Source organism: Mycteria americana, chromosome 8, assembly GCF_035582795.1.
Source record: "Mycteria americana isolate JAX WOST 10 ecotype Jacksonville Zoo and Gardens chromosome 8, USCA_MyAme_1.0, whole genome shotgun sequence".
Classification (NCBI taxonomy): domain Eukaryota; kingdom Metazoa; phylum Chordata; class Aves; order Ciconiiformes; family Ciconiidae; genus Mycteria; species Mycteria americana.
The window spans coordinates 4375429-4400927 of record NC_134372.1 but is presented as its reverse complement, the minus strand read 5'-3'; the positions used below and the strand labels follow the sequence as shown (position 1 = coordinate 4400927).

At 44.3% G+C, this 25499-nt stretch overlaps 1 protein-coding gene across 3 annotated transcripts; it reads right to left on the bottom strand.

Moving 5' to 3' along the window:
* Positions 1 to 91: 91 nt before the first annotated feature.
* Positions 92 to 25475, bottom strand: PCBD2 (pterin-4 alpha-carbinolamine dehydratase 2). 3 transcript variants are annotated; one of them, XM_075510957.1, is made up of 5 exons: positions 25255 to 25475; positions 24428 to 24478; positions 22542 to 22673; positions 3419 to 3499; positions 92 to 1920 (listed from the first exon to the last, which is right to left on the bottom strand). In XM_075510957.1, exons 1-5 carry the CDS (start codon positions 25354 to 25356, stop codon positions 1825 to 1827), a joined length of 462 nt encoding a protein of 153 aa, XP_075367072.1. In that variant the 5' UTR covers positions 25357 to 25475; the 3' UTR covers positions 92 to 1824. The 3 variants fall into 3 exon arrangements, with proteins under 3 accessions (XP_075367072.1, XP_075367073.1, XP_075367074.1); XM_075510958.1 differs by lacking the exon at positions 24428 to 24478; XM_075510959.1 differs by lacking the exons at positions 22542 to 22673; positions 24428 to 24478.
* Positions 25476 to 25499: the final 24 nt, after the last annotated feature.

Here is a 25499-nt window from a genome sequence, read left to right as displayed (position 1 = left end):
GAGTTTTCACAGTTCATTAGAGATGTTGTCAAAACTTTGGGTGAAGCTCGTTTCACTTCCCCACCAGTAACAGGAGCCATCACAGCCTGGCTGGTTGTTTTAATTCTATTAATTCCTCACAACAGTGACCATTTTCAAACTATATCAGGGAAATCCACCGCTTCACTGGGGAAAGGCACTTGGAAGCAAAGAACATTTGAGCACGTAGTCTGAATTTGGGTCTTTTTAGGTATTAACTTGATATCCCAAGTAGGGTTACTGGCAATAAATCCCAGCACCTTACATCTTGCTTCCTGCAACCAATTAGCACATGACAGTGCACTTGCTAAGGATTAACAAAAAATACCTTTCTTATTCTATCGACATGAATACTCGCATGGCAGCTAGTGGCATTTTGCATCCCAAATATCTGAGAGACCACACACCTCACATATACACCCGATATAGATTTTGGCACTCATGTATCTCACTTCTCGGTAGCCGGTAGCTGTGCCGCCGGTGCCATTCGAGCAATGCACTCAGGAATTTTGGAGGTGTCAATCTCCCGGGAGCTCCGCACCCAGAGCTGCTTGCAGGGCATGACGGTGCACGCTGGGGACACTCGGCAGCGGGATTGCAGAACGAGAGGCCCTTCTGCAAGCCTTAAGCAGGTTGAAGTCTCCCTGCCAACAGTGGAAATCTGTCTCGGTGAGGCTCACAGGATAAAAACAAAGACTTTGAAACCACGGAATAAATTATTTTAAAGCTCGTCAGTGGGATCTGCAGCTCTTGGAACAACGTTCGCAATGAGTAATTGTAGATACCAAAAAAAAAAAAAAAAAAAAGAGGTGAGCATAGCTACAGCCAAGCCCAGCTTAGCAAGAATCCTGCTAACGCTGCTTCCTTCACTGCCGGCAGCTCCGGCTGATGCTCCGGGCACCCGGCCAAGCTATACCTCCCCATCCGGCAGGTACGGGAGCATTACAACACACATAATGGCTCGATCCTGCAAGGTGCTGAGCACTGACCCGGCCCAGCCAAGCACTTAAGCACATGCTTCGTTTGATGATGTGAGTGCTCGGAGCTCACAGGGATTTTTTTGTATTTGCTGAACCAGAGCTAAAGTTCTCAGCAACCGCAGGATCCAGCCCTATATCTTGGATGGGGAATGGCTCTCAAGCACGCAGCAAGACTTTTGCTGGATACAGCAGCTAGGTTGTGGGTGCCAAAAGGGCAGATGGGTTTGAAGAGCCATCAGACAGGCACAGAATAAACACCAAAAGGCAAAGCTGTAACTGCTGGCTGAGCCGCAACTTCAAGGAAAGATCAGCTGCTTGCGCTGTTCTCACCAGCATCCCTTGCGCTTGCCACCGGTCACCGGCAGAGACGGAGGTACCAAGGCAGAGGGGACTGACCCGGCCTGGCTGCTCTTACGCTGTTTGAAGTGCAGAGATGTACAAATCTATAGGAGGGAAGCAGCCGGGCACGGGGCAGGCTCGCGTGGCAGCTGCCCCCAGCCCCGGCTCCCGTGGGCTTGGGGAACACGGGCACGTATGGGTGGGCTCCTGCTTTCGTTCCAGCTTGTTTTAGTTTCTAGAAAAGGATTGCTCAAAACTCATTTGTTGCTGGTTTATCTGCTACAGCCTCAGGCAGAGCCAGCAATGGCAAAGGACAAGCACAGGCATCCAGAGGCATCTCGGGCTAAAAGGCAAAGCAAGCTAAGCCGCTCCTTCTACAAAACATCTTGTCTCGGGGGTTTTGTGAAATCAGGGTTACAAGGAACGAGGGATATCCTTTAAATACAAAATGTTGGTGGACACTGTATTAAAACGTTTTACACCTTTGTTACACCGAGGCAGCAGCTTTGTCAATAAACTGAGCCAGCTTCACATCTCTCTTGGTCAGTCCACCGCAGTCGTGGGAAATCAGGGTTATCTGAACCTGTCAAAAAGGAAAAGAAAGGGGTTACGAAGCCATTTTGATCTCTGCCACGTAGGCTGAGCAGCAGTTCACTGGGAACACTGCGTGTCTCTGTAGCGGACCGGTTTTACACAAAGCTTCCCGCAAGCAGCAAGCTGGACACTCACTGCTCACAAAAACCAGAAGACGTTGTAGGTGAGGAGGCTTAACAGAGCCTGAAGTCTAACCAAAGCGAGCCCCTTCGCAGAATAAAACAGGCGTTGCATTCTTGGGTTTCATCCAAGAAGAGGTGTCCGATTAAATAACTCATTCTTTACATTTAAATTCCACGGATCGGTTTCACGAAGAACCTGGGCCAGTGACCAAGCTGCCAACAGCAGAGTCAGGGGCTCACGCGTTTTGTTAAAAACCAGCACCCTGAAGGTGAAAAAAATTGTTGGGCTTGTTGCAGATTAATTTCAAAAAGAAAAACAAACGGACTGGTGCGTTTTGCTACGACAGGGCTGCCTGCACGGGTTTGTTTAGACTAAGCCAGATGAGAACTTGGGCGTTGCTTTGTCTCACCTTTGACTGCGATTTTGGGAAGAGAGAAGAGGGAAAAAAAGATAAATTCTGAATATTCTGGAAAGCCAAGAAAATAATGAAGAGTAGATGATAAGGACTTTGTCCGCTGATCATTTAATGTCCCCTCAAGCAGGGTGACCTGAAGGGCTGATGAGGAGGAGCCTGTGCTGGGATGGCTCTGTTAGCGGGGAGAGGTGGGGATACCCCGTGCCGGGGATGGGGGTTCCCCGCCGCAGGCTGCTCGTCACACGTCCTTTTAGTATATTTTTAGCGGGATTGCCATATATTCACCAAATGCTAAAACAAACAACTCGATACAATGCAACGAGAAGTATTAGAAAATAAAAATAAAGGGAGAGCAATAATTTCCCCCTTCACACAGCACCTTTCATTCGAGGGTTGCAGTATACCTTGTAACCCTTGTAAATACGAGACCACCACCAGTTAGGTAATATTAATAAACAAATTTTATAAGCTGCTATGTTGAGACATAGGAGCCTACAATTTTTTTTAAAAATCAAACCTAAATTGAGACTGCCAGGCTCCCATTTAGGTACCTACACATCGACAGTCTGCTACCCTACACCGCTGGGCTCCCGCCTTGTTGCACAAAATGGAATGAGAGCTGGTGAGTAGTTTCAAAACAGTCGTTTATTCAGGTTGGCTAAATAAGAGTTTAAAGGCTTCTATTTTCTTTTTAGATCTCAGCCAGAGAGGTGAAGCGACAGGTCCAAACCATGGGGCTGGCAGCAGTCACGAAAAGCTCGATTCCGGATTCCTCACCACTACAAATATCTCAGCATCTCTTTAGAATCTCAAACCTCTTTAAAAAGTCACAACCTCTTTCCATTCCCTTATCTTGTATATAAGCTACAAAAAAAGGCAGAGGGAATGGGCCGGTGATTTGGTCTCCTGAACTTGCCATGCCTGTAACTAGGGCTGGTGAAGACGTTACCTTGCTGTAGACATTAAACCATTCTGGGTGGTGATTCATCTTCTCTGCTTGTAGAGCAACACGCGTCATAAATCCAAAAGCCTACGGAGAGAAAGAGCAAAGAGGAAAATACTCCTCCACCTGCCAGGACTGGCAGCGGATCTCCAAGATTCACTCCAAAAATCTCAAAAACTCCTAGAGATGTTCCAGATGGCTGCACCTCGGGTCTGTGTGTGTTAAAGGAGCATCTCACCTTCTCATGCCACCGATGCATTTCCTGAGACTGCTGAAATCATCCCCTTCAGACCCCGGTAAATCACTCTGCTCAGTGTTACTTACTCCAGGACTCAAAGCCATTGTATCAGAGCAACGATTTTACCTTTGGCATCCAACAGTGATTTTAAACATCCATCCCAAAGCCCTCGTCCCTTACTGCATCTTCGCAATGTGCCGTTTCTAATTAAGCATCGTGCCACAGTATCCCTGTACTAGGCAGATACCAATTCCAGAAACACATCCTTTCACGTAACTATTTTGCTATTTATTTTACTGGGGGGAGACAGGCGGCAGGTGGGTTTGCCCCTCTGCTTTATGAGAAAATATTTTCCCTTAAAATGAGTTAAAATAGGTTTCCCAATCCTCTGTGCCTATATTCTCCCCAGCACGCTCCCCCAGGACGCAGGTTTTATCACAGGCTCAAGAAGAAAATAATAGCAGGCCCTCGCCAAAATACTTAGGAGCAAATCACTACGTTATAAAGAAAATTAGAATGTCCATGTAAATCAAGAACGCAATTACACAGCGGGGCCCGAAGGGCCTCAGTGCGTGAGCAGGACGCCTCTAAGTCAGCGGGCTTTGTTCATACCGAGCTCCATCCATGGGGGTTCAGGACCTGAATTAACATGCAAAGCAAAAGTAACATCCACATTATAGTCTGGTTCGTATTATAATACAACAAGCTCCACAAAACCCTACCTGATTTAGGTAGTTTTTTCGCGCTAATTTATGGAAGAGAATGTACCTAGCCCGCATTCCACCAAGCGATGGCCGTTTCAAACAAACATGTGGTCAATGAATAACATATAATGGTTGATAATAGTTTCAGTCTTTTTTCCTCTCACAAATTACAAAAACCTTTAAGTAAAAAAAGAATCAGTGCCTGGATGAAGTATGACTTTGTTAGTTGCTTTGCCAGTCAGATGAATGCAAACGTTATAATCAGAGAAAATCATTCCAATGAGGTTTGTCATTTGGAAATCACCAAACTGTCAGCAATTAAAAAGCTTTTTTCTTTGACCCAAGAGCATTCCAAAATTCGGGAAAATCTAACTACCCTTGAAGCTCTCGCTTGGTTTAGTTTTACTTCAAGTGAACAATTACTTCTAAAAATTTGCGAATGTTTCAGCAGCACGCTTTGAAGCAGAAAGCTGCAAGTTGTGCATTAGATGTTAGCAATGACTTGGAACACTTCTGCATTAATAGTTCTGAAAGATATATGGTTTAAATGTTTTTAGAGCGTCCATGGGCTTAATAGGAATGCTATTTCCAACACAGCAAGCTGTACACAGAAATGTCCCCAAAAGTTTAAAACAGCAATTGCTAGATTGCAGTCTGCAGCTAGATTGCCTTTGTGCAAACAAGCAGCAAGGGAAAAAATACATTAAATTTATGAAAACCCTACCAGGTTCATGTCTGCTCTACCAGTGTCTGTCTGTCCACCCCAGGAACTCACCCACCTACGTATATACGCAGGTTACACTACACAAGCACAACTCATTGACCGTGCGACAATAATCACCCTCCAACGGCAGGCAGAGCAAAGTACGCAAGCAAAGGAGCCTACTAAATTAATCTGCTCTGCAGACCTTCCTTCCCACTTTGCGATGACAAATCCTCCCCATCGGTGGACCGCCAAATCCTCTCTGACCAGCGGACCTCCACGCCAACCCACCGCCTCTTTCCCCGCAGACAGTAAAAAGTCTCCAGCTGGATAAAACAGTCATTGGTCTCAACAGCGTTCATCTTCCCAAAGAGCGCTCAACTTGGGGCTGTCCGAGTCACGGAAAGGAATGAATTCTGGCGCAGAGGACCCTCCCCAGGACAGGTCCTGCTGCTCGTTGCTCCAGCTGACCATGACTGTCCCAGCCAGGGCGATCTGGTGTTACAGCGAAGGACGCAGCACGCACACCCGCCAGACCAGTGGTGTTTCAGTCGTAACATCACTTCTAAAATGGGTTTTAAATACCACCAGCCACAGCGTGTCTCCAGGCCATAAAAATCAGGGCCGCTCTTAGAAGAACAAGTTAACCTAATACAGTTAAAAAAAAACCCCAACAACTTTAAAAAAAATCAGCTATCACATAATGTTTCGGGACTGGCCTTTCTGCACGCCTCGCTCTGCTCAGAGACGTTCTCCCTCATTGCACATTACCCAAAGCAACTCACTTCTTGCATTTTAGTTTATTTTAATTACACGCAAAAAGTATCTCCCACTAAGAAAATGAGCTACAGTTCTACCGAGCAATTTCACCAGCACAATCTCCATTAAGGTCCTAAATACTTCCTTTGCTAATTAAATGAATTGGAACGCTATTGTTTATGAATCACCTTTATATTTGTAGAGCCGTAACCTTTCTTTGGGAAAATACAATTGGCTCTGGAAGGAAAAGATATTTAGGTTTGATTAGATATGAAAACACTATTACATAAAATCAGTTTGGACATTTCTTCACGTCTTGAAACTTGATCGGTAATTTGGTCTAATTGGTGATCAAGGAAACTATCTTGTGATCAATTAAAGTAATTACCACATTCCGGCAACACAACCAACCTTAATTTGAGCAGGAGTCTGCACTTCTTCAACTTTAATTAAAAATAATGAAAATTATTAAGCAGTCTGCAGTGCAAGATCATTGTCAAGACTGCACTGGTGGGCAGAGTTTATCAGACCATCACACATTTCTTGATGAAAGTGGGGCAAGTACTTCACTCATGAAAGTAAGACCCAACACAATCTTGACTTTCGCTCTATTAATAACAGAAGTCTGCAGCCCCTCGGCCCCTAATGAGAACTTTTTCAGATTTTTCCTTGAAAAATAACGAGAGAGGAGAAAGAAAGCACTTGAGCATTTTCTAGAAACCATTACAAAGTATTAAAAGAGACTTTGATGTATTAAATACTATAAAGTATTCTGATATTTCAGTAACAGGCATATTAGGCAGACATTTTCAACCTAATCCTTTTAGGACATTTGGGCTAAAATATCATCCAGGCATACAGGTTATTCTAAATAACTTCATCACATCACCCAAGTCATGGCAGACTGCAAAATCCCTGTAACGAACCACGAACAGCACAAGAACAAGTAACGAGTGAAGCGATTCTGCACAAAGGAGATGCCTTGGGTGCGCCAGTACGTCTCTTCCCTTCACGTCTTTTAAGATCACGAAAGAAGGAACTAAAAACTAATGGTGTTTCATCACTTCTAAAATGGTTTTTAAATACTACCAGCCACAGCGTGTCTCCATGACATAAAAATCAGGGCCACTCTTAGAAGAACAAGTTAACTTAATACAGTAAAAAAAAAAAAACAACCCAGCAACTTTAAAAAATTCAGCTATCACATAATGTTTCCGGACCGGCCAAACTGCTTTAGAAAGTGACAAAATACGCTACCACAAAATAAGACTTAACGCGACTTTTGTTGCCTGAGAATGGGAAAACCAGGGCCAGACACTTTGCTGTCAGAAGTGGGAGGAAAGATGAAATTCCATCCGCCCCTCTGCACCGCACAACGCTGCACGGCTCCGGGAGAACCGCGGCATCCCGGAGCTAATCTGCCATTATTCTTCCTTTCACACTTCTTAAGCAAGGAATCAATTCATCTTAATACTTTTTAAACATGCTGCTTTTGGACAATGCTTGCCAACATTATCTTGACGAGTTATACATCAAAGCAACACAGGTCGATATGTCGTGCTAATACATCACCCACCCGCGAGTCCCCAGTGATGGATTACCCCAGAACATCTCCAGAACAAAGCAGCTGACAGTACTTGACTCAAAAGTGGAGATATTCAAGAAAAACAGCTGAAAGGCTCAACAATAGAACCATACACACATTTTTTTTTAAATGCATATGCTATGAAGAGCATACCCGGGTGTGCTTAAATCCTTCGGACACTCATAGGAGGAAACCATATGCTAATCACAAGTACATTAAGGTTTCTGCCTCCCATCTGTCATTATAACGCTGGAGGTAGCATTAACCTTGACCTTCTGCAGCGCGAGGGCTACCTGTCTTCCCTTCCCCACCCACCTGGGCTGCATCTGTATCATTTATCAGTGGGAAATGAATAAATAAAACAAGTTATAGTGACATTGTCATACAGGGCAAGAGATTTGTTTTCACACGTTTGCTTTCCATTCACCCAAGTAAAAAATACCCTTGCGCCCAGGATAGAGCACGTGTTCTCCTTAGCGGTTTGACACTTACAACAGCAATAAACTCAAACCATTAAGGTTCACTTCCAAACTGCAGAAGCTGTCACATATCCAGCTGACATTACTACCTAACAGTGAGCTACGGGCCAGCAGATAAAAGGGAAAAGCTCTTTAATGTCGAGCTATTTTAAGTTATGTTTAGCTAGTCACGAGGGTTTGACTTAATCTCATGACATTTTCTCTTGTGGTCTCAAGAAAAATCCAGGGTTTGTTTTATTTTAATTCTATTTACTCCATTAAGAAAGACTTTTACCTTACAAATATGCAAAGATCATCTCACAAGGCCACACTCTTCATCTGAAAGTGACAACATGGTTAAAACACAAAAAAAGAGGAACCCAACGAGTATTTAGGCAGGTGATGGCAGCACAGGAGGAGGACAGGTATTCATTCTCAAAACCACGTGCCCATTTTGGGATTCTTCCCTGTTGGCATCATCATCCTGCCTGAACCATCCCCAGGGACACCGGATCCATGTGGCATTAGGTATTTTCCTCTTTTCTTCTTTTTTTTTTTTTTTTTTTGGCCCTGTCTGGATTCATCCGCAACATAAACCAGGGGAACACCTTCCCATTGCTCTTCCCCTTTTTAATACCATTCCAAGAACAGCGGGACAGTCCTTAAGAACGCAACTAAATCATGTCCCAAAACAGAGCTAAACTCAGATTATTCACGTCCCCATCTCTCTGGTGAGACTGCAAGCAATGGCCAAGCCGGCTCAGACGCCGTGCCCGCGTCTCCCTGCTCCCTCCGTCCCACCTCTGCGACGGCACTACGCCATCCCGAAGGAGAACACCACCTAACGAAGCATAGGTAGATAATTTATTTTTCTCCTCTTTAATAGCTTGAGCAGCAAAATATCGTGAATGCAGCCAAACCTCAACTTCATCTTTTCTAAGCCTGTTGATATCAAGATTTTCATAACTGCTGAATTTAGACCTATTTTGCTCTTATTGGTGATAATATGATACAAAATGTTAAATCTATGACACCTTCTTCCTCGTCACATCTTGACTTTTCCAGCAGCCTCGGATCATTTTTCCGAGCACTGCTGAGGACTGGGGAAAGCAGTATTCCTAACTCTGAAAGACACTAATGAAGGGAAAGGATGGAAAAGGAACATTACAGCCACACTGGCATGTACTGAGATGCCATTTCGGCCGTCATAATGAAATATGAAGCTAAAAAACCCCCCACAACTACAATTTCCAACTTAACTGTCTATGCTTTTCTGTGTTTATCATACATATCCTTTTAAAATCCAGAGCCGACTGCTCGCATCCCCCGTACTTATCTGCACACATCATTTATACAAAAGTGAAATGCTGCTTTGCTCTCTAAAAAAAGTTACCTATTCACATCATAGCTGTAAACACTGCTCTCCATGTTAGATCTGCAGCAGCGTATGTGAAAACCTTTACACCATGTTCTACAAAGAACGCTGTTTCTGTCTCCCAACACTTGTTTACAATTACGTCGGTGAAGAAACTAGCTCGCCAGCTCTATATCAAACATTTTTGACAGCAAAAGCACAAACACTGATCTATTCTAAGTAGTTTGCCACTCTGTGTAATCTTGGAAAAGGCATTCTTGCCTTTGATTCTAAAAATGTTTATGCTTCATACATTATGCAAATAGTTTTTATATATTAAGAAATAATGCAAGCAAAGCTCAAGTTAAATTAAATTCTTCAACAATAACCTTGCCAAAGCACTGATTTTCCTATAAAAAAATTATTCCAATTTGTTGATCTTACATTGGATGAAACATACTGTAACAATCTTCATAATTTATGTCCTGTTGGGACACTATGATTTAAAGTAACATAATACAGACCAGCATCACTGCTAATCTAAACCACCTGACCAGATAAACAACAGTTTCCCCTTCTCTCTTCATTGAGGGTATTTCTGTTTATTGTCATATGATTTACCAATTTGAAGAACATGAAGAATAAATGGAGGCAAAGAGAAGCGGAGCTCGGAGGCATGGCCTTTCCTCAACGGGGACGCTTCTCACACGGGTACCGGTACAATGTCAAGAGCCGCAGGAGATGACAGAAGGCAATTTCAGGAATGCTGTCCCAGGAAAAGCCCAAGCCGCTCAGAAGTTCACGCTCGCTCGGCACGATCTAGACCAGGCACTAGACGCGACGCGGGCCTGATGATGCTCCAGATGCAGCTCTCCAGAAGAGGTTTGAGTCAAAGGCTTCGCCTCCCAAGCTCAGCAGTGACCTAAGCTACGACATCGCTTTGTCATAAAGCAGGTGCACACGTAATTTGCCCCACCTGAGATCCAACTGGTCTGAAAAACAAATGCAAATTTTCTGCCAAGGGATATGGGGATCAATGCAAGAAAAGGGACTAAGAGGAAGGCAGAGAGCTCTGACCTGCTCTTAAAGCCTTCTCCTTGCTTTGCTTTCCTCTTCCCCTCGCGCTCGCCAAGCGTGTGAAATACCCTCGCGTGCAATCTGCACAACAAACCTCAGCTTCATCTTTTCTAAGCCTGCTGATATCAAGATTTTCGTAACTGCTGAATTTAGACCTATTTTGCTCTTATTGGTGATAATATGATACAAAATGTTAAATCTATTACACCTTCTTCCTCGTCACATCTTGACTTTTCCAGCAGCCTTGGATCATTTTTCCTATTCTCATTTTTATTACTGTAAGGGATTGCACCTGGATTTCATGAAGAGAAAGCAGATAATATGCTCGGTGATTCAATGAACAGACTTCACGCCAAAATTAATCACCTATTCCACCAAAAAGATTTATAAACTTGATGGAGTGGAAGCGAGAGAACATAGAGATGCCTTAAAGCAGCACAAAAACTTTTTTCTGTGAGTGATAAAAGTTTCAAGCCTAGACTCCACCGGGTCAATACAACCTTATTACAAAATACATTCATTTGCTTATGATACTGCTTACAGATAAGACTACTGCCCATAAAGACTACTGCAAAATAAGTAGACATCCTAAATCCCAACCAAACCTGGAACAAGGTCCCATGGTATTTGTGATAGATTACTTCATATAGAAATATTCAAAATAAATATGCTTTTTTCCCCCAGTTCCAGTTCCTTAGCACTCTAGGTAAACATAGCCTCATAAATATTATCTTATTTATTCAAAAATGTAGATCTCTAAATTAGATTTTAGAGAAAAAGAAGGAAAATAATCCCAGGTTTCAGGACTGAACCAGAACATGGAAGAAATCCTCCAGCCATGTAGTCAGCTAAATGTGACTCTCCACCTCCCAAGCCATTTTTGTGTGCTTTGTGCTCAAAAATGGAATATAAAGATTGCACTTAGGAGGTTTACCCCAAATAAAATGGCTATTTCAAGAAACATGACTTTTTAAAATGAACTTTTTGCACACTACCTAAAAACATTAAATAATACAGCGAAGCCCCCATTAACCGAGCACCTGCTAAAGCAATCAGTCACTTAAAATAATAAACTCTCTTGGCTGCGCAACTGAAAGAACAATGATAATTTTACTTGTTAAAGCAAATGTTTGGCCCAGCAAATCAAACCCCTGGCTGTACTGTAATAAAGCCATCACACAAACCACTATAAAAATAAACCAGTAACAAGGTGCAGTTGGTCCCCAGTTCCAACCTTTTGAATTCAGGCTCCTGAACCCGCTGCTAAGGCGCTCCGCTCACCCACGTGCTTCGCGCTGCACAAGGATGCTGGCACTCGGGCACTAAACCATCCTCGATCACACGGTGCCAGCCCACGACGCGAAGCCATTGAAAAACAGACAAAATAAGAATTAATTTACGTGAATGCTCCACTTCAAAAAGGTGCTCAAGTCCTCTGACTTTTATAGAGCTCGGCTATGGTGTAGAAGAACAGAGAAGGTCTTCTACACCATAGAAGTTCTTCTACACCAAGTTCTTCATCGCACCACGTTTTGGATGGAACAGACCTGGCTACAGCAGAACAAAATACTACTGTTTTCCCTCCATGTTTCTTTTTACTCGTACGCGAAGGAATGATTTCATTCTGTAGACATGAAAATGCAGTTCACATGCCATACATGCTGTTGATAACATAGGGAGCGCTCAGACAAAATTTTCCTTGGTCTTTTGGCCAAGATTACACATACTACCAGTTTAATATCCAAAACCTTCTCTGCTGAGTATCCAAGGGCAATCATATCCTGCCTCTGATAATCCTCTAAATCTCTGCCATTTATGATCCTAAGAAAACATCAAAGAGTGATAAGAAAGGCATTGCTTTATGATGGATTAAGAGAAGAAGCGGCTGGTCTCATGACCATTTCATCCTCCACCATCCTCCTACTCACTACCCTCTCAGCTTTTTTGGGTTCGTTTGGTTTTTTAAAGACAAAGTCTCAAACATGCGACAGAGAAATCACGATGGAGGTGTGAGGAATTTGGAGAGGTCTCCTGATCACCCTCTTGGCCAAGCCAGAATCTAAAAAGACCTAATGCTATGAAATAAAGCAAACTGAGGAACATTTACTGCAGATCCAGTCAGGGAATCATTTCACTCAACCGAGCTGCTGAAAGCATCCTGCTGTATTGTCAGAATGGGTCTTCACGTTTGGACGCCTCTCATAGTAGAAGAGAGTAGATGATACCTGGGGGCAGTGAACTCAGCAGGAGACTTACCTGGGCCAGCACTGGCAGGCTTTTAATTTATAGTGCACTATAAAATTCAAATATTATTTTGAAGACAGACATTTCCAGTCTAGAAGTGACAGATCCTTTGAAGAAAGAGTAGGAGAGAGCAAGCATCTTCCCAGACGACGTGTTTCTCTTCGGGGCATCCTTCAGCCTCGGAGCAGTTGGGTACCTTGCCTGGTTTGCCATGCCCACTGTTCCCTATGTGATCCGTAGGTCACCTAGACCTGTCCTTCATCTCCTGTCTCTGGTATGTGGAAGAATGGCTGGAGCAGGTCACGGAGATTTCTCCATGACCTGGCAGGACAAAGGCAGCTACGTTAAGTTACATTATTAAGAACCAGGCTCACTTAACTGCCAACAATTTAGACAGACAACCTATACTTAGTATTTTTAACTGTCTTCAGACCCCTCCGTGTGCTCCAAGCACATGCTGGAAGTGGCAGAGTACATCCAATGTGCAGTATTTTGAGAGGTTCCATGGTTTTTTTGTTGGTTGTTTTTTTACTAAGACACAAGGGTTCCCCTGGGCAGCCCCCCCCATTTGTACACCAGTACACCTGGGAACAGAGAGATGGGCTCACAAGGGGAGACAAATACCGAGTCCTCCAGTGAAGGTCAAATTTCTTTTAGAAATTCATAAGAGCACACCCCAAAGGGAAACGCTTTGTACACCTCTGGTTTTTTATTAGATTGGGCATTACAAGACGCATGCATAAACACGTCCTGGGCTTGTACAGCAAACAGTATTTTTGCTTGGTACAAACACCCACCCACCGTACCGTGGAATAAAGATTCTCCCAGCCAGGGACACCTTGGTCATACACAGATATATATTTAACTGCCTACTGTTATTCTCATCACAGCATGAGGAAAAAAAATCACACTAGGTCATGAAATCAGGACTTTCCCTTCTGATCCTAGGAATTAAAAATGTTTTCCTACAAAGCACCCTTAGCATTAAATAAACCCAATGCCGCGGTGCTGACTCAGCACAGGGCTCCCCACTCATCAGCGCGTTCCCCACCAAACCCCTCCAAAACATCACAGCCAGCTTTATGCTTGTCCAAAGCAACTTTTCATCTCAGCCCAACAAAATGAAAGGAATAAAAGGGCAAGGGCAAGAGGAAGAAGGGAAGCTCTCCCCCCAAAAAACCTATGTTAAGCGGGTTTGCAGCTTTATAAAAAAGGAATGAAAAAAATTACACTCGCCTCACCCCGATAAACTGCGTGCCTGCCAGTGGCTTTTCAGAGCAGATGTAACGTTTTAGCCAAACGTGATTGTTTGTGAAAGAAATAATTCTGATCAAAACCCGAAATTGCAGCCAGCAGAAGCGCTGCACTTCGTCACGTTAATCCGCCCTGACGGGGAGCGGCGAGCGGAGATTCCTACTGCGAGAGGAGCAGATGCGAAAGGTCAGCGCTGGCCCGCGACTTCAAAACCCTTAACGTGTAAAACAGTGTGCATTAAAGCCTGAAACGGCTCACCGCGGGATTAACGGATGTCCGCTAAGTGGGTTTGATGTGCTTTTGGCGAGTAATGGTTAATTTTTAAATAGGGGCGTTGTAGTTTTATTTTAGTTTATTCTGCCAGCCAGAGACCATTTTTAATTACAATTGCAGAGGATAACATCCCAAAGCGTCTCTCTCCTTCATGGGAGTACGAGAAAGTGAGAGCTGCTAGCGTAAAAGGCAATCAGTGGTTTGAAAACGTAGTCGGGTGTTATTCCAACAGCAAGGGGATGCAAAAGGTTAAAGAACCAAGACAGGGAGATGTACTGTTTGCACGTAATCAGCATCTTCCCAGCACCCCCACAAAAATAAATTTTAATGCATAAAGAGTTGCAAGACACCAGGTTTCCTTAACTGAAAAGGTAAAAAATTATTCTGAGTGACGATCTTCCTCAGAGAAGGCAACATCAGCCTTATTTGCACTTTCGCAAATGAAGGTGTCCAACTGAATTCAAAACCCTTGAATTTTCCATTCATTTTCCAACGGTGGTTTCACGAGGAAAGAGCCCAAACTGTAGTTAAAATCAAGCTGACCTGCTCACATTTGCTCTCTCTCGGTACGAATGTACGGCAGCCCTGCCCGCGTGGCTGATAGAACGTTTGTTCTGTTTAACTCAAAGAGAGTGAACAATCAATTTGTACAGCTGAAAAAAAAGGAGAAACATTTCTTCTACTCTAAATCTACGGGACAGCTTGTGAAATCCAAAAGGCATTTTGACAAATAATTTCTTTTGCACTTTCAGATCAATGCATGCAACAAGCATGAGGCAAATGCTGTAATAATTTTTACTTGAGTGATAATAAATCCATCTTTTAAGGAAAGCATTTGTATTAGAGCCAACTGGAGAGCAGCCCAAAGGTCAGCTGGGCAGATTTAAGCAGTGGCCTGCTTAAATGGAGATACAACAGGTCTACTCGGTGGGGCAAACTCAGCAATTAGAAACGCAACCGCCCCCAGTAATTATAAACAACAAAATAATGGTTTATTCTAAGGAGAAATATGACTTAGCTCATCAAGAAAATAAGCATCCCTAATGACAGTTAAGTCACAAGAAAAATTAAACTGATGCAACTTCTACGACACTTGGGATAGGATATCTTGCATTTCACCTCTGCTAGAGATGAAGGACGCATGCCCACTCCGAGTCTTCAATTTAAACACCATTAATTGTATTTAAATATGATTAGTGTTGTGTCTTTTTAAATAATCCTGGCAGCCTGATACTGGTGGTACCGCCACGATGATACCGGTACCGTAACTTGCCCCAAGCAGATGGGATGCGAGGGCGGTGGGATCTGTACGCACAGACCCTGGCCAAAGAGGAGAGAAGATAGCCCGCCGTACGAAGAGGAGCAAGCGCTGCTCATCACCTGCCTGACTTGCACCAGGCACGAATTTCTCATATGCATTACAACAGGGAAGTTGTAATGAAGGGACTGAAGGACAAAACGACGGTTCCCAGACATATAAGGAAAGGCTAAACTGTGAAGGACTTTGAAAGACGTAAGAGGCTGCTGATGCACTCAGGCAACTCTATTTAAAACAGAAAGATGTTGCCAAGTGCAAAACATCGGTCTGAAAATATTCTGGAGCACTGGCTGACTTTACCTATGGTTTTGTAGCCCGCCAGCCACACTGGCCATGAGAAAAAAAATAAATCCTGTATTTCCCAACTCCCAGCACCAAGGACTTAATTTCTGCCTAGACACAACCCAATTACGTATCTCCACCACTACGGACTTCCTAGCTTTGCAAAACTTCCCACTGCTGGCTGCCAGGTAACTGGAAGCATCTCTGGAAAGAGGACATGCTGACCAGGGCACCAGTGTCATCTCCTCCTCCAAGGCCAGGGAAGGAGACTCGTAAGCTCTCAAGCAAGCCAACTTCTCCTTTCTTTTCACTGCAGGCAGTGCCAGGCAGCGGTGCGGGCAGGGGGACCGCGTCCAGGTCCCGCAGCTGCACCTTGACCCTCCAACCCACCGACTCCGAGGTGAGAGCGTTACTTACTCAGTCAATCACAAGAATAAACTCAAGGAAGGTACGACCATCCAGGAATCATATATTTTTACTGCGCTCTGCTCCGAGACACTTGAGCCAGTTCATTCACTCCGTTTCAGCCTGCAGGTTAACCGCTGCCAGTCCCTAAAACTTCACTATCAGTTTCTAATAAAGGAAAATGTCAACAGGCAGATACGCCAGAAATTCATTATTTTCAGATACAAAGATTTTCTCAACTCTGTAAATCCACTCATAAATAATTCTGATTTATTGTAAATCGGTTATTGTATTCATAAACGCTGGGAAGTTAGTGAACAACATAACTACCAAAAGAAATACTTTCATAACTCTGCAGGTGCACAAATCATGGCATATGGGAGAGGACTCAAAGGATAATGGAAAACGAAGCAGTTTAGGAAAGACTATATGAAAACCAGCACCTACCTAGGCGGATAAAAAAAAAAATATTTTCATTCGACAGGCAATCTAATGCAAAACTCTAGCAGAGGGAGCAAGCAGACCGATAGTACATTAAGAATAGCAATTCCCCCCCCCCCCAAACGAATGAAAACAGGTTCGTCTTTTGATTAGCACAAGTGACAGTCAGGGGCTGAGGCTGCTCGGGCTTTGAGGTTAAACACAACTGACATAAGCTGCACCTGAATCCAATCAGTCCCCAGGCTCTGAGAAGATTCACACGCAAGGACTAAATTTGTCACAAATGGGTTGGTTTCCGATCCTCCTGTAGCCAACTTGCTTTATTCTGACCCCCATTTAACAAATCAACTTAATGGGCACTGGGAGTGCTATAAAACTTAACAATGGAGTGATTTTTAACTTTTAAAATATAGTTATGAAGCAAAATGTTGGAGAGCTCCTTCAATACTGGAAATCAAATTAAATCTAGACATTTTTTAACAGTCTTGACAGATCTAATCCTAGTTACCATGTAAATTTATGGTAAGCTGCTGTGATATTAGCCACAGGTGCTACTTTTAATATATGGCCCGCATCTGGCTGGGAATAAAATTTCTCAGAGGACTGAAAATGACCTCACTATCAGACAATGGAGAAGAAAAAAACCCACAAGACCGCTGTGGCATATAAAAAGCTGGAGATGTGGTCCACAACCGAATATTTAACACAAAATTCATTTTAACTCTGCAGATTGTAGGTTAAAGGATATTATGTTTTCAATACGTAAAAGGCGTGGACGTATTTCAGCCAAACAGCCAAAAGATTAAGTACACAAAGCGGCAATGAAATACACTGCCTACATATATAAAAACAAATTTTCCAAGCTTTGATCAACGCAGAAGACATAGCAACGTGCCGGGAGTAGGGAAAGGAAGTGTCGACATCGGTTACACTGCAGGGACTGGCACCAAGTACCACCATCAAAACAAATAAAGAGTATTCATTGCATATCCTACCAAATTCGTTCGGATGTGTAATTGCGATATTACAACAAGGATGATCAATTTAAAGAGGCAAATCTGAGCATGTTTCCCTACAGCTAAAGGAAAACAACTGGCATTTCAATGAGGGGAATAAAAAGGCATCTACTGCAACATGCTCTGTCTGATTTTTTTTTTCCTGGATTTCAAGCAAGAGAGCTAGAAAATTTGGAAAGGAAATGCAAAGTGAGCATAAGAATTTATTTAAGCATTCTAGACTTTTTGCACATCTTTAAATAAGTTCTCAAAAACCCAGAATCCACAACTACAGCGAAACACATGTGCTTCTACTCTCGCTACACACCGTCCTCCAAAGCGTTTCCTTACTGTCCCCTCTGCTCAGGCTCATCTTTCACCTGTGTCCTGGAGCCTCAAAACACAAGACATATTTAAAATAGCTTTTAAAACTCTTAGAGCATTTGATTTCCTGTCATTTTATAAAATGACGTTAGAGGTCTTACGGAGACTTCCTACATGAATTTTTTTTTTTTTTAAAAAAACAACCTTAATTAAAAACTTACCCTATAAAAGAAAGCAGCTGTAAATGCTGAACCTGACCATCAGCAAACATGCCCACCTTTGTAATTTCCTAACTGCATTTTCTGCCTTTGCGTGATTACCTAAGGAAATGCAATCACACAGGCAGTTGCCCCTTAAACCCTCTGGTCAAATCCAACCAACTTTGACAAGAGACATGGAAGTCTCAAAGTTAAGATGTTCCTGCAAATTTGACGAAAATGAGCAGCTGGGTAAAGGACCCAAACCGAGCGCTCAGCACCCATCACCTGGAGCCCTTCGCAGCCACCCACTGCCTGCCCAGCCGGGACCGGGCTCGAGATGAACCTGGGCAAATTCAGATTTTTAAGCCAGGTCTGTCCCCTTTGCAGGATCATCTTCCCGAGGTGTACCGACCTGAAACGCCAAGAAAATCCCAGGAAATCCCTGAGATAAAGGCACTGAGGACCTCAGCAACCCCTCGTCCCTCAATGACCAACTTTTAGCAGTAGTCCCAGTGTTTTTGCAGCTTCTTTTCCAAGTGTGCAGAACGATAACTGGGAGGAGTTACCGGCACGGTCTGAAGGCATAAATTAACTTTCTATTCCCATTCCGAATTTTGCTTGGGCAGACTAGAAGCAGAGGGCTTGCTCCGCAGCTGGAAGAGAAACGTTTTGTTTCAGTAGCACAAAGACACGAAAGGACAAGAGTGTGCCTTCTTGATGCTACACAGTGGCCCGAAAGCCTCGCTAGCTGCTTTTCTCTTCCCTGCAGACAGGGAAAGAGGTCCTGAATAAGCTCCCTGACGTGGCTGTGAGGTTTACAGAGGCTCACCAGCACCCAGACGCGTGGCAGGGCTCAAGAGTTGCCGTGGAGCGGTCCAAGCCCACCTGCTCTCCAAGACCTCACTCATGGTCAGAGGTTTCTGCCAAGCACGCACTCCCCAGGGAAAGCGACTCAAGCAAGGGGCTCTTGAGTGACTGCACCCGAGCGAGGGTCCTAGAGGTAAGAGAGTCCAATTTTAACCCATCACTGCCTACCTGCAGTTCAACAGCAGAGATAACGTGTGGCAATTGCCAAGGTGTAGGTAAGGAGGAACGGACGCATCGGTGCGATCAGCACAGCTCTTCTAGACAAGGTGCTCTCCTCTACCGTTGAGTTGCGTTTGCATGTTTTTCCCCCCGTCGTTGGCGTATTTTATATTTTATACAAGATGCAGAACACCCACCCACCAGGAACCTGTCTCACGCTAAAGGCAACGGGAACACGGAGCAGCAACCACCACCCAGCGCCAGCGCTGCCCAGTCCAGGATGCCAGGACCAGCACGTGGTGGGCACCCACAGCAACCTAACTAACAAAGGGCTTCCAGCCGGGACCCCTGCCTGGTTTCCAGCTTGTTTGAGAGAACTGTACCTCCAAAGCCCATTTTCATGAAAATGTATCTTCAGACTAACAAACAGCACCAGCGCTTGCAAGTTCTGGGTTACAAACTAATTCCATAAGCCAGAAGTGTCATTAGCTTGTCAGCCTTACGAAGGCAGCCCATTGCTGATCGCTTTTAACCGAGCTAATCTCAGCCTGAAAGCTTCAGGAATCTAAATAACTCTTGTTTCACAGAAGTTTCATTTCATTCTCATGCTGAAAATATACATAAACCAAGCTCATGTCTACACATTTGCACGACTTTATAATAAAAGTTGTGTTTATATTCTTAACATCTGTTGACATACACAGACTTTGTAAACCTGGCATAGATTTTAAAGCCACAGAATTTTCCATGCATCATGAACATTATCTGCGAGAAGCAATAAAAAAAAGCAATGAATACATTAATCATACCAATATCATCTGCAAAACATAAATCTGAAATACCTTTCATGTCAGCTCAACTCCTTTTTTTTTTTTTTTTTTTTACACACCTGATTTTACGCCATCTGTAAAAGGGCAGCAGGAAGATCACCGAGGAAATGCTCTCAGTCCTTCGACTTTTACTAAATACTTGCACTTCAAATAATGTAAACAGAATATTCATTATGTGAAATGAAAGAAGTTGTACCTACACGTTCATTTTTTTTCATTGCAGGACTAAACTCGCCCAAAGTACAATGCAGGTATAGCTCCGCTTTTGTCATTTGCTCCCTAGGTCATAATAAACACAATATTTACTAATAGTTACTATAAGCCTAAGCATCAATAAGCATACATGCATAATTTTAATTTACATTCAACTTATCAAAAGGCAAATCCTTGCTCTCTAATACCAGCTCTGAACATCCCCTCGGGATCTGCATGTTGAGCCCTTTCCTGGACTATGACAACAGGAACAGCTTCTGCCCTCCGCCACTGCAAATGGGGACACTACAGCTAGTTCCTACACATCAGCAGGTGAAATTCTGCCTCCAGATATTCACATACAACCTTGCTCCAACCAGAGCTGCACAGAGGACCCACCCACCCACCCACTTCTCCCGGCTGGACACAGAAAGTTCAGTTTTTAAGCCAATTCCCAGCCTCTGCTCTCATTTCTGCCCTACCTGACATCTATGAAAGGCAACCAAGAATGAAAGAGACTGTACCAATATCTCCCAAACAATTCAAGTGGCAATTTTTTTTTTTTGAGTACCCTTTCTAAGACGACATGCACTAGAAGTATAAATGTACACTTCATCATTTACTAATGAACATATTTAAATATACCCAGCTTCCTATACTGGTATGTGCTTCATCAATCTTCAAATTAGGAAGACGCATGGCTATCTACCTATGTTGTAAGATAAATCTACACAGTCAAAAAACCCTCAACTTTGTAAATTTTTGCCAAAGCAATGGGTTTTCTAGGTATCTGCTGGTGCAGCACACTGATTTGTCTCTTGACCTGCCTGTTGGCACACTGCCTAAGTCCATCTGATCAAATTGACTTATTTACTTACAGTGTGCAAAACCACTTTTTAATTAACTTGGGGGGGGGGGGGGGGGGGGGGAAGTAATTTCCAGTTGTGCTGAACCAACAAAGACTTTGACCATCCCCTGGCAGAGACGCCATTTCATGAATATTCGAAGCACAAAGGCTGAAAATCTCAGCTCTTCCAAGGGTTACTTCTATCTCATCCATGTCAAACGTGCTGGTCTCTCCTGGTTGCTCCAGCTGAGCTGCCTGCACATCTCACCAAGGTTTCATGTGAGCTCCCTCTCATGGATTTCCCTCCTTCGTTGTCCTCTGAATTACCTGATACAGTTCTATTTGATCTCTATTAACATTCAGGTTTGAAGCGTAATCCAGGAAAAAATGTACTCGGGGCTCCAGACGTGCTCCCTAGACCAGCACCGTCCTGCTCGTGAGCTGGAGTTTTCTGCAGTTGTTTTCCCTTTTGCTTTTGCCCAGCTCAGAGGGGCCAGGAGCACCTCACCCACCTTCTCCCTACTGCCTGGGCTTTCCTTACCGTGACAACTACTGTCTGCAACGGCAAAAAAAAAGAGCCAACGTTACAAATTGTTGTTTATCTAGCTCACTGTGATTTCTTAAAAAAATCTTGGTCTGGGTTTAGGCATAGCCATGTAAATAAACAGCTCACAGCACAGCTCCTGGTCCCTACGCACACCAACAAACCCATGGACTCCTGAAGCCTGGAGCTCGCTGCGTCCCTCCCGTAGTGAGGAAAAGAACCAGCTCAGTGAGAGCCATCGCTCGAACAAAACCCTGAGTTTCCTCCCCCGCCCGAGAAAGCGCTCACCTCTCCTTCAGAAATAAAACAGAAGGGAAACGCATGCTCTTGGAACGTGACTTTTTTCTAAGCAATGTCATGATTCCTCAGAAGGCAATTTTTTAGGGGAATGTAGCTGACCGCAGTTCTCAAAATAAATTCAGTATTTCTAAAGCAAGTCTGTAACCGATGTCCAAGACGTGTTCTTGTGAGTTTGAGACATGGCTCAGGATCCTGACTCCAAATAAAAACCCAACGAGGTCTAACCAGCAGTCTGCTGTGCCGAAGACACTGTGGGATCAGCTACTACGATTCATTCAATAATATATTAGAACTCTGTCTTCCTGTTTACAAGGTGAAATGTATCGTATTTTCCCCACCTTATTTGCCAAAGGTTTCTGTTCTTATATTTACCCATTTTTCTCAAGTTTTTCCCTGACAAAAATGAACCCCACTGTCCATCAGTTACGTATTTCCAGCATTCATTTACGAGTGCTAGTAACGAAAAAAAAAATCAAATCAGGATCAAATACTATTTGTCTAATCCCATAGTACCGATCCTGATCTTTACCCTAATATTATAATCAAGAAACTGTAATATTAGAACAAATCTACTTAACAACTACAAAACAGAATTAATTTACTCCACCTAATGAGATCAGAATCAGAGAGCAATCCGTTGAGGCAAACCCAAGAGGGTTTGGCCCCACAAGGATACTCCCAAATTTCTGAATATAAATATTTTCCCATCAGGATCCTATGGAAATTAAAGCAATTACATTTCCTTTATATTAAAAGTGGTATATAACAATAATTACCTGATTAAAATTTTTGAAATTGAACTCTTTGTAGATGGCATCTCTTTCGCCTAACTCAGACCAGCCTGAAGTTTTGAGATCAAGTAAAACTTGGCTCCTCTCCTCTGCTGTCAACCAGTGAGACTGCGAAGACTATTGAGGAAAAAAAAAAATACAAACATGACACGAGTGAGGCTGAGGTTCTCTTTTGTACAACAGTAAGAAAGCCACACGAGGAAACTGGTTACATATCGTAGAAAGGTAAAGAGGTGGAAAATTCACTGTACGGTTTCTTCCTGTTTATAATTTCACAGCCCAGCCTAACTTAAAACAGCCAAGAAACACCATTTCTGTTTGGTCAATTAAGTTCAGCTAAATGCTTTTGTACAACACTAGCGAAGAGTGACAGGCTCTTTCACGGGAACGAACGTGGTCACCAGCATACCTGTACCTGTCCCTTGTTCATCGGAATTACCCAGACGCTGTAACAACTGCATTAATTTTTAAACATTGCATTCTGCCATATAAATAAAAGATTATTTACATTTTATGCTAAATGTACAATTACAAGGCTAAAAGGGATATTAGGTTAAGAACTGTAATTTAAAAGACAGAAGCAAAATAGGAGATTCTATTCTACATAACTTGTATGTTGCTATTCCTAAGAAAGCAGGAACAGATTTAAAGATAGCAAGCAACAAAGAGCTTTTTAACTAACGATGAAAAGAAAAAAACATGACAATACAGACACCATTATGAGACGTTACAAGTTACTGGTATAAGCACTAGATTCTGCAAAGCACATATGTTTAAATATGTCTTATTTTAAGCAAAAAGAGTCCTTCTGAAGCCACTGGGAGCACAGACGTAACAGATTACACCCTCTGCTTAAACATCTGAATCAGTGCCTGAACCATGCGTGAGGTCAGAGCCAGACCCGGAGACAGCGGAAAGTTCTGCGGGGCGTTTGGAAGAGGCTTGGTATTTTTCCCAAAAGCAGAGACTAAGGGCATGATTCTGCTTATCGTCTAAGTGATTACTTAGACGATGTATTCTAACAGATGTGTCTCGAGCTCATAGATGCAATGCTTTAATGGGAAGAACTTTTCTCCCCAGAAAAGCAAAATTGAGATTGCTTTAGTCTTTATCCTAGCAGCCAGCACAGCTTTGTGAGAACTTCCAGAAAGGGGCTGAGCAATTTTACTCCAGAGCTTCACTAAGACATTGGAGGTCTGTGAGTACCCACCGCCAGCTCAGCAGCTCAGGGTATTTTTTGCCTTTTGGTTTGAAAATTTGATTTGAGAGGCGCTGGCAGCTCCGCTGCAGAGACCGGCCGGAGTCCCTGTGCCACCAGATGGGGCTGTGAGCCCGAGCAGAGCAGCAATTAATGCAATTAGGGCAACCTGAGCAAGGCTTTAAGATGCAGAATGGTCAAGGAGCAACATTTTCACCAATGATATGGGACAAAAAATCCCAAACGGCGTAAATCAATCTAACAGCATCACTGCCACCACTTGCATTCGGCTGGATACATCCAGTCCAAGAGGCAGGTTTTACCGGTCCCCAAATGAACTAATTTGGGCTCTTTACGCTTCAAAGACAACTTTGGACTTGCAAAAATACAAATATTGGATTTGTTGTTGCTATAACCGCAGTTGCAGGCACGAATTTCTTACATGCTTCTTTTTCCAAGCGTACGCAAAAATTGCCAAGGTTAATGGCTGTCTTGACATTTATTATTTTATCTGGCAAGAGACGAAATTAGTAGGCTAATTTACAAAAAATCATGGGGGTGGGTGTTTTTGAGATAGCAAAGTCCAGGACTGTGACCAGGAGGCAGCACAAAGTTCATTCCTCTGGCTGGCAGCAGAGATGTCCTCTGTTAGTTTTAGGGACATTGCGGTTACCTTCCTGAGGCCTCGCCGAGACACACAGGTGTTGACGAGACAAGGCTGTGACTTGAAATTAGAGCATACAGTTTTTAACAGAAATACGGAGACCGAGTTTGATGCAGGCCCTGGAGCACAGCGATGGCAGCGTTTTGCTTAGGAATAGGTTGCAAAGGCCATGTCCCAAGTCAGCCCCTCCAACAGATCACAGCTGTATTCAGAAACGTAGCAGAAAGCAGCAGGAACTGGCTTGTAAAAGGAAAAAGAGAAGGTGGGAGATGCCACCTGCACGTTCACAGCCACGCGCCCACAGCACCACGCCACGGGGCACAGCGCAGACCCCCCAGAAAGGCAGGAACGTGCAGGGAGGCCAGCACAGCGTGGGCACCGACACGCAAATATTGACCGAGCACACAAGATAACTGCACCTGACCCGCGACACGCGGACGACATGCTGTATCGCACGGCGGGTTTAACCTACGCAATCGATAGCGTGCGTTTGGAGGAAGCTCAGGGGAAAGGAGTCATTAATTACAGAAAAAAATTCGTATAAACCATTTCATGCTTGAGGGGTGAGGGTCTAAACCCGCGCGTGCCATTCGTTATATGAGCATCTTAGTCAAAAACATAATCAATCCCCGCGTGGGATGGCCGTGGGAAGCGGGGGATTGGCGACGGGCACTCGGGGCCGTGGCCGGCTCCGTGGGCGGCCCCTCCCTGCCCAGCGCCCGGCGCGGCCCACGGCCCCCGGCCCGGAGGACCCGGCCCCGCGGGCCGCCAGCCCCGGGCAGGGCCGCAGCGCGGCCCCGGGCTCCCGCCGCCCTCCCTCCCGCCGCGCCCCTCACCATGGCAGCGCGGCTCCCGCCGGCGGCTCCCCGAGGCGCCGCGCCCGCCGCCCGCCGCGCTCCCAGCAGCGCCAGCCGCAGGCCGGCCCCGCCGCCTGGCATGGCTCCGCGCCGGCCTGCCCCGGCCCCGCCTCCGCCGCTCGGGCTGCGGGAGGAGCCGCCGCCCGAAAGCGAAAGCGGGCGCGCCGGGAGCGGGGAGAAACGGCGGGAGGGAGGTGCCCCCCCCTCCGCCGCAACGGCCTCGT

Excerpts from the sequence above, each read along its gene's own strand:
- PCBD2 (XM_075510957.1), bottom strand. The coding sequence starts at position 25,356 with ATGCCAGGCGGCGGGGCCGGCCTGCGGCTGGCGCTGCTGGGAGCGCGG. Across the intron at positions 24,479-25,254 it reads GCGGGAGCCGCGCTGCCATG|TCACAGCCTTGTCTCGTCAA; the intron begins GTGAGGGGCGCG and ends TCTAATTTCAAG. Across the intron at positions 22,674-24,427 it reads CTCGGCGAGGCCTCAGGAAG|TCTTCGCAGTCTCACTGGTT; the intron begins GTAACCGCAATG and ends TTTCCTCAATAG.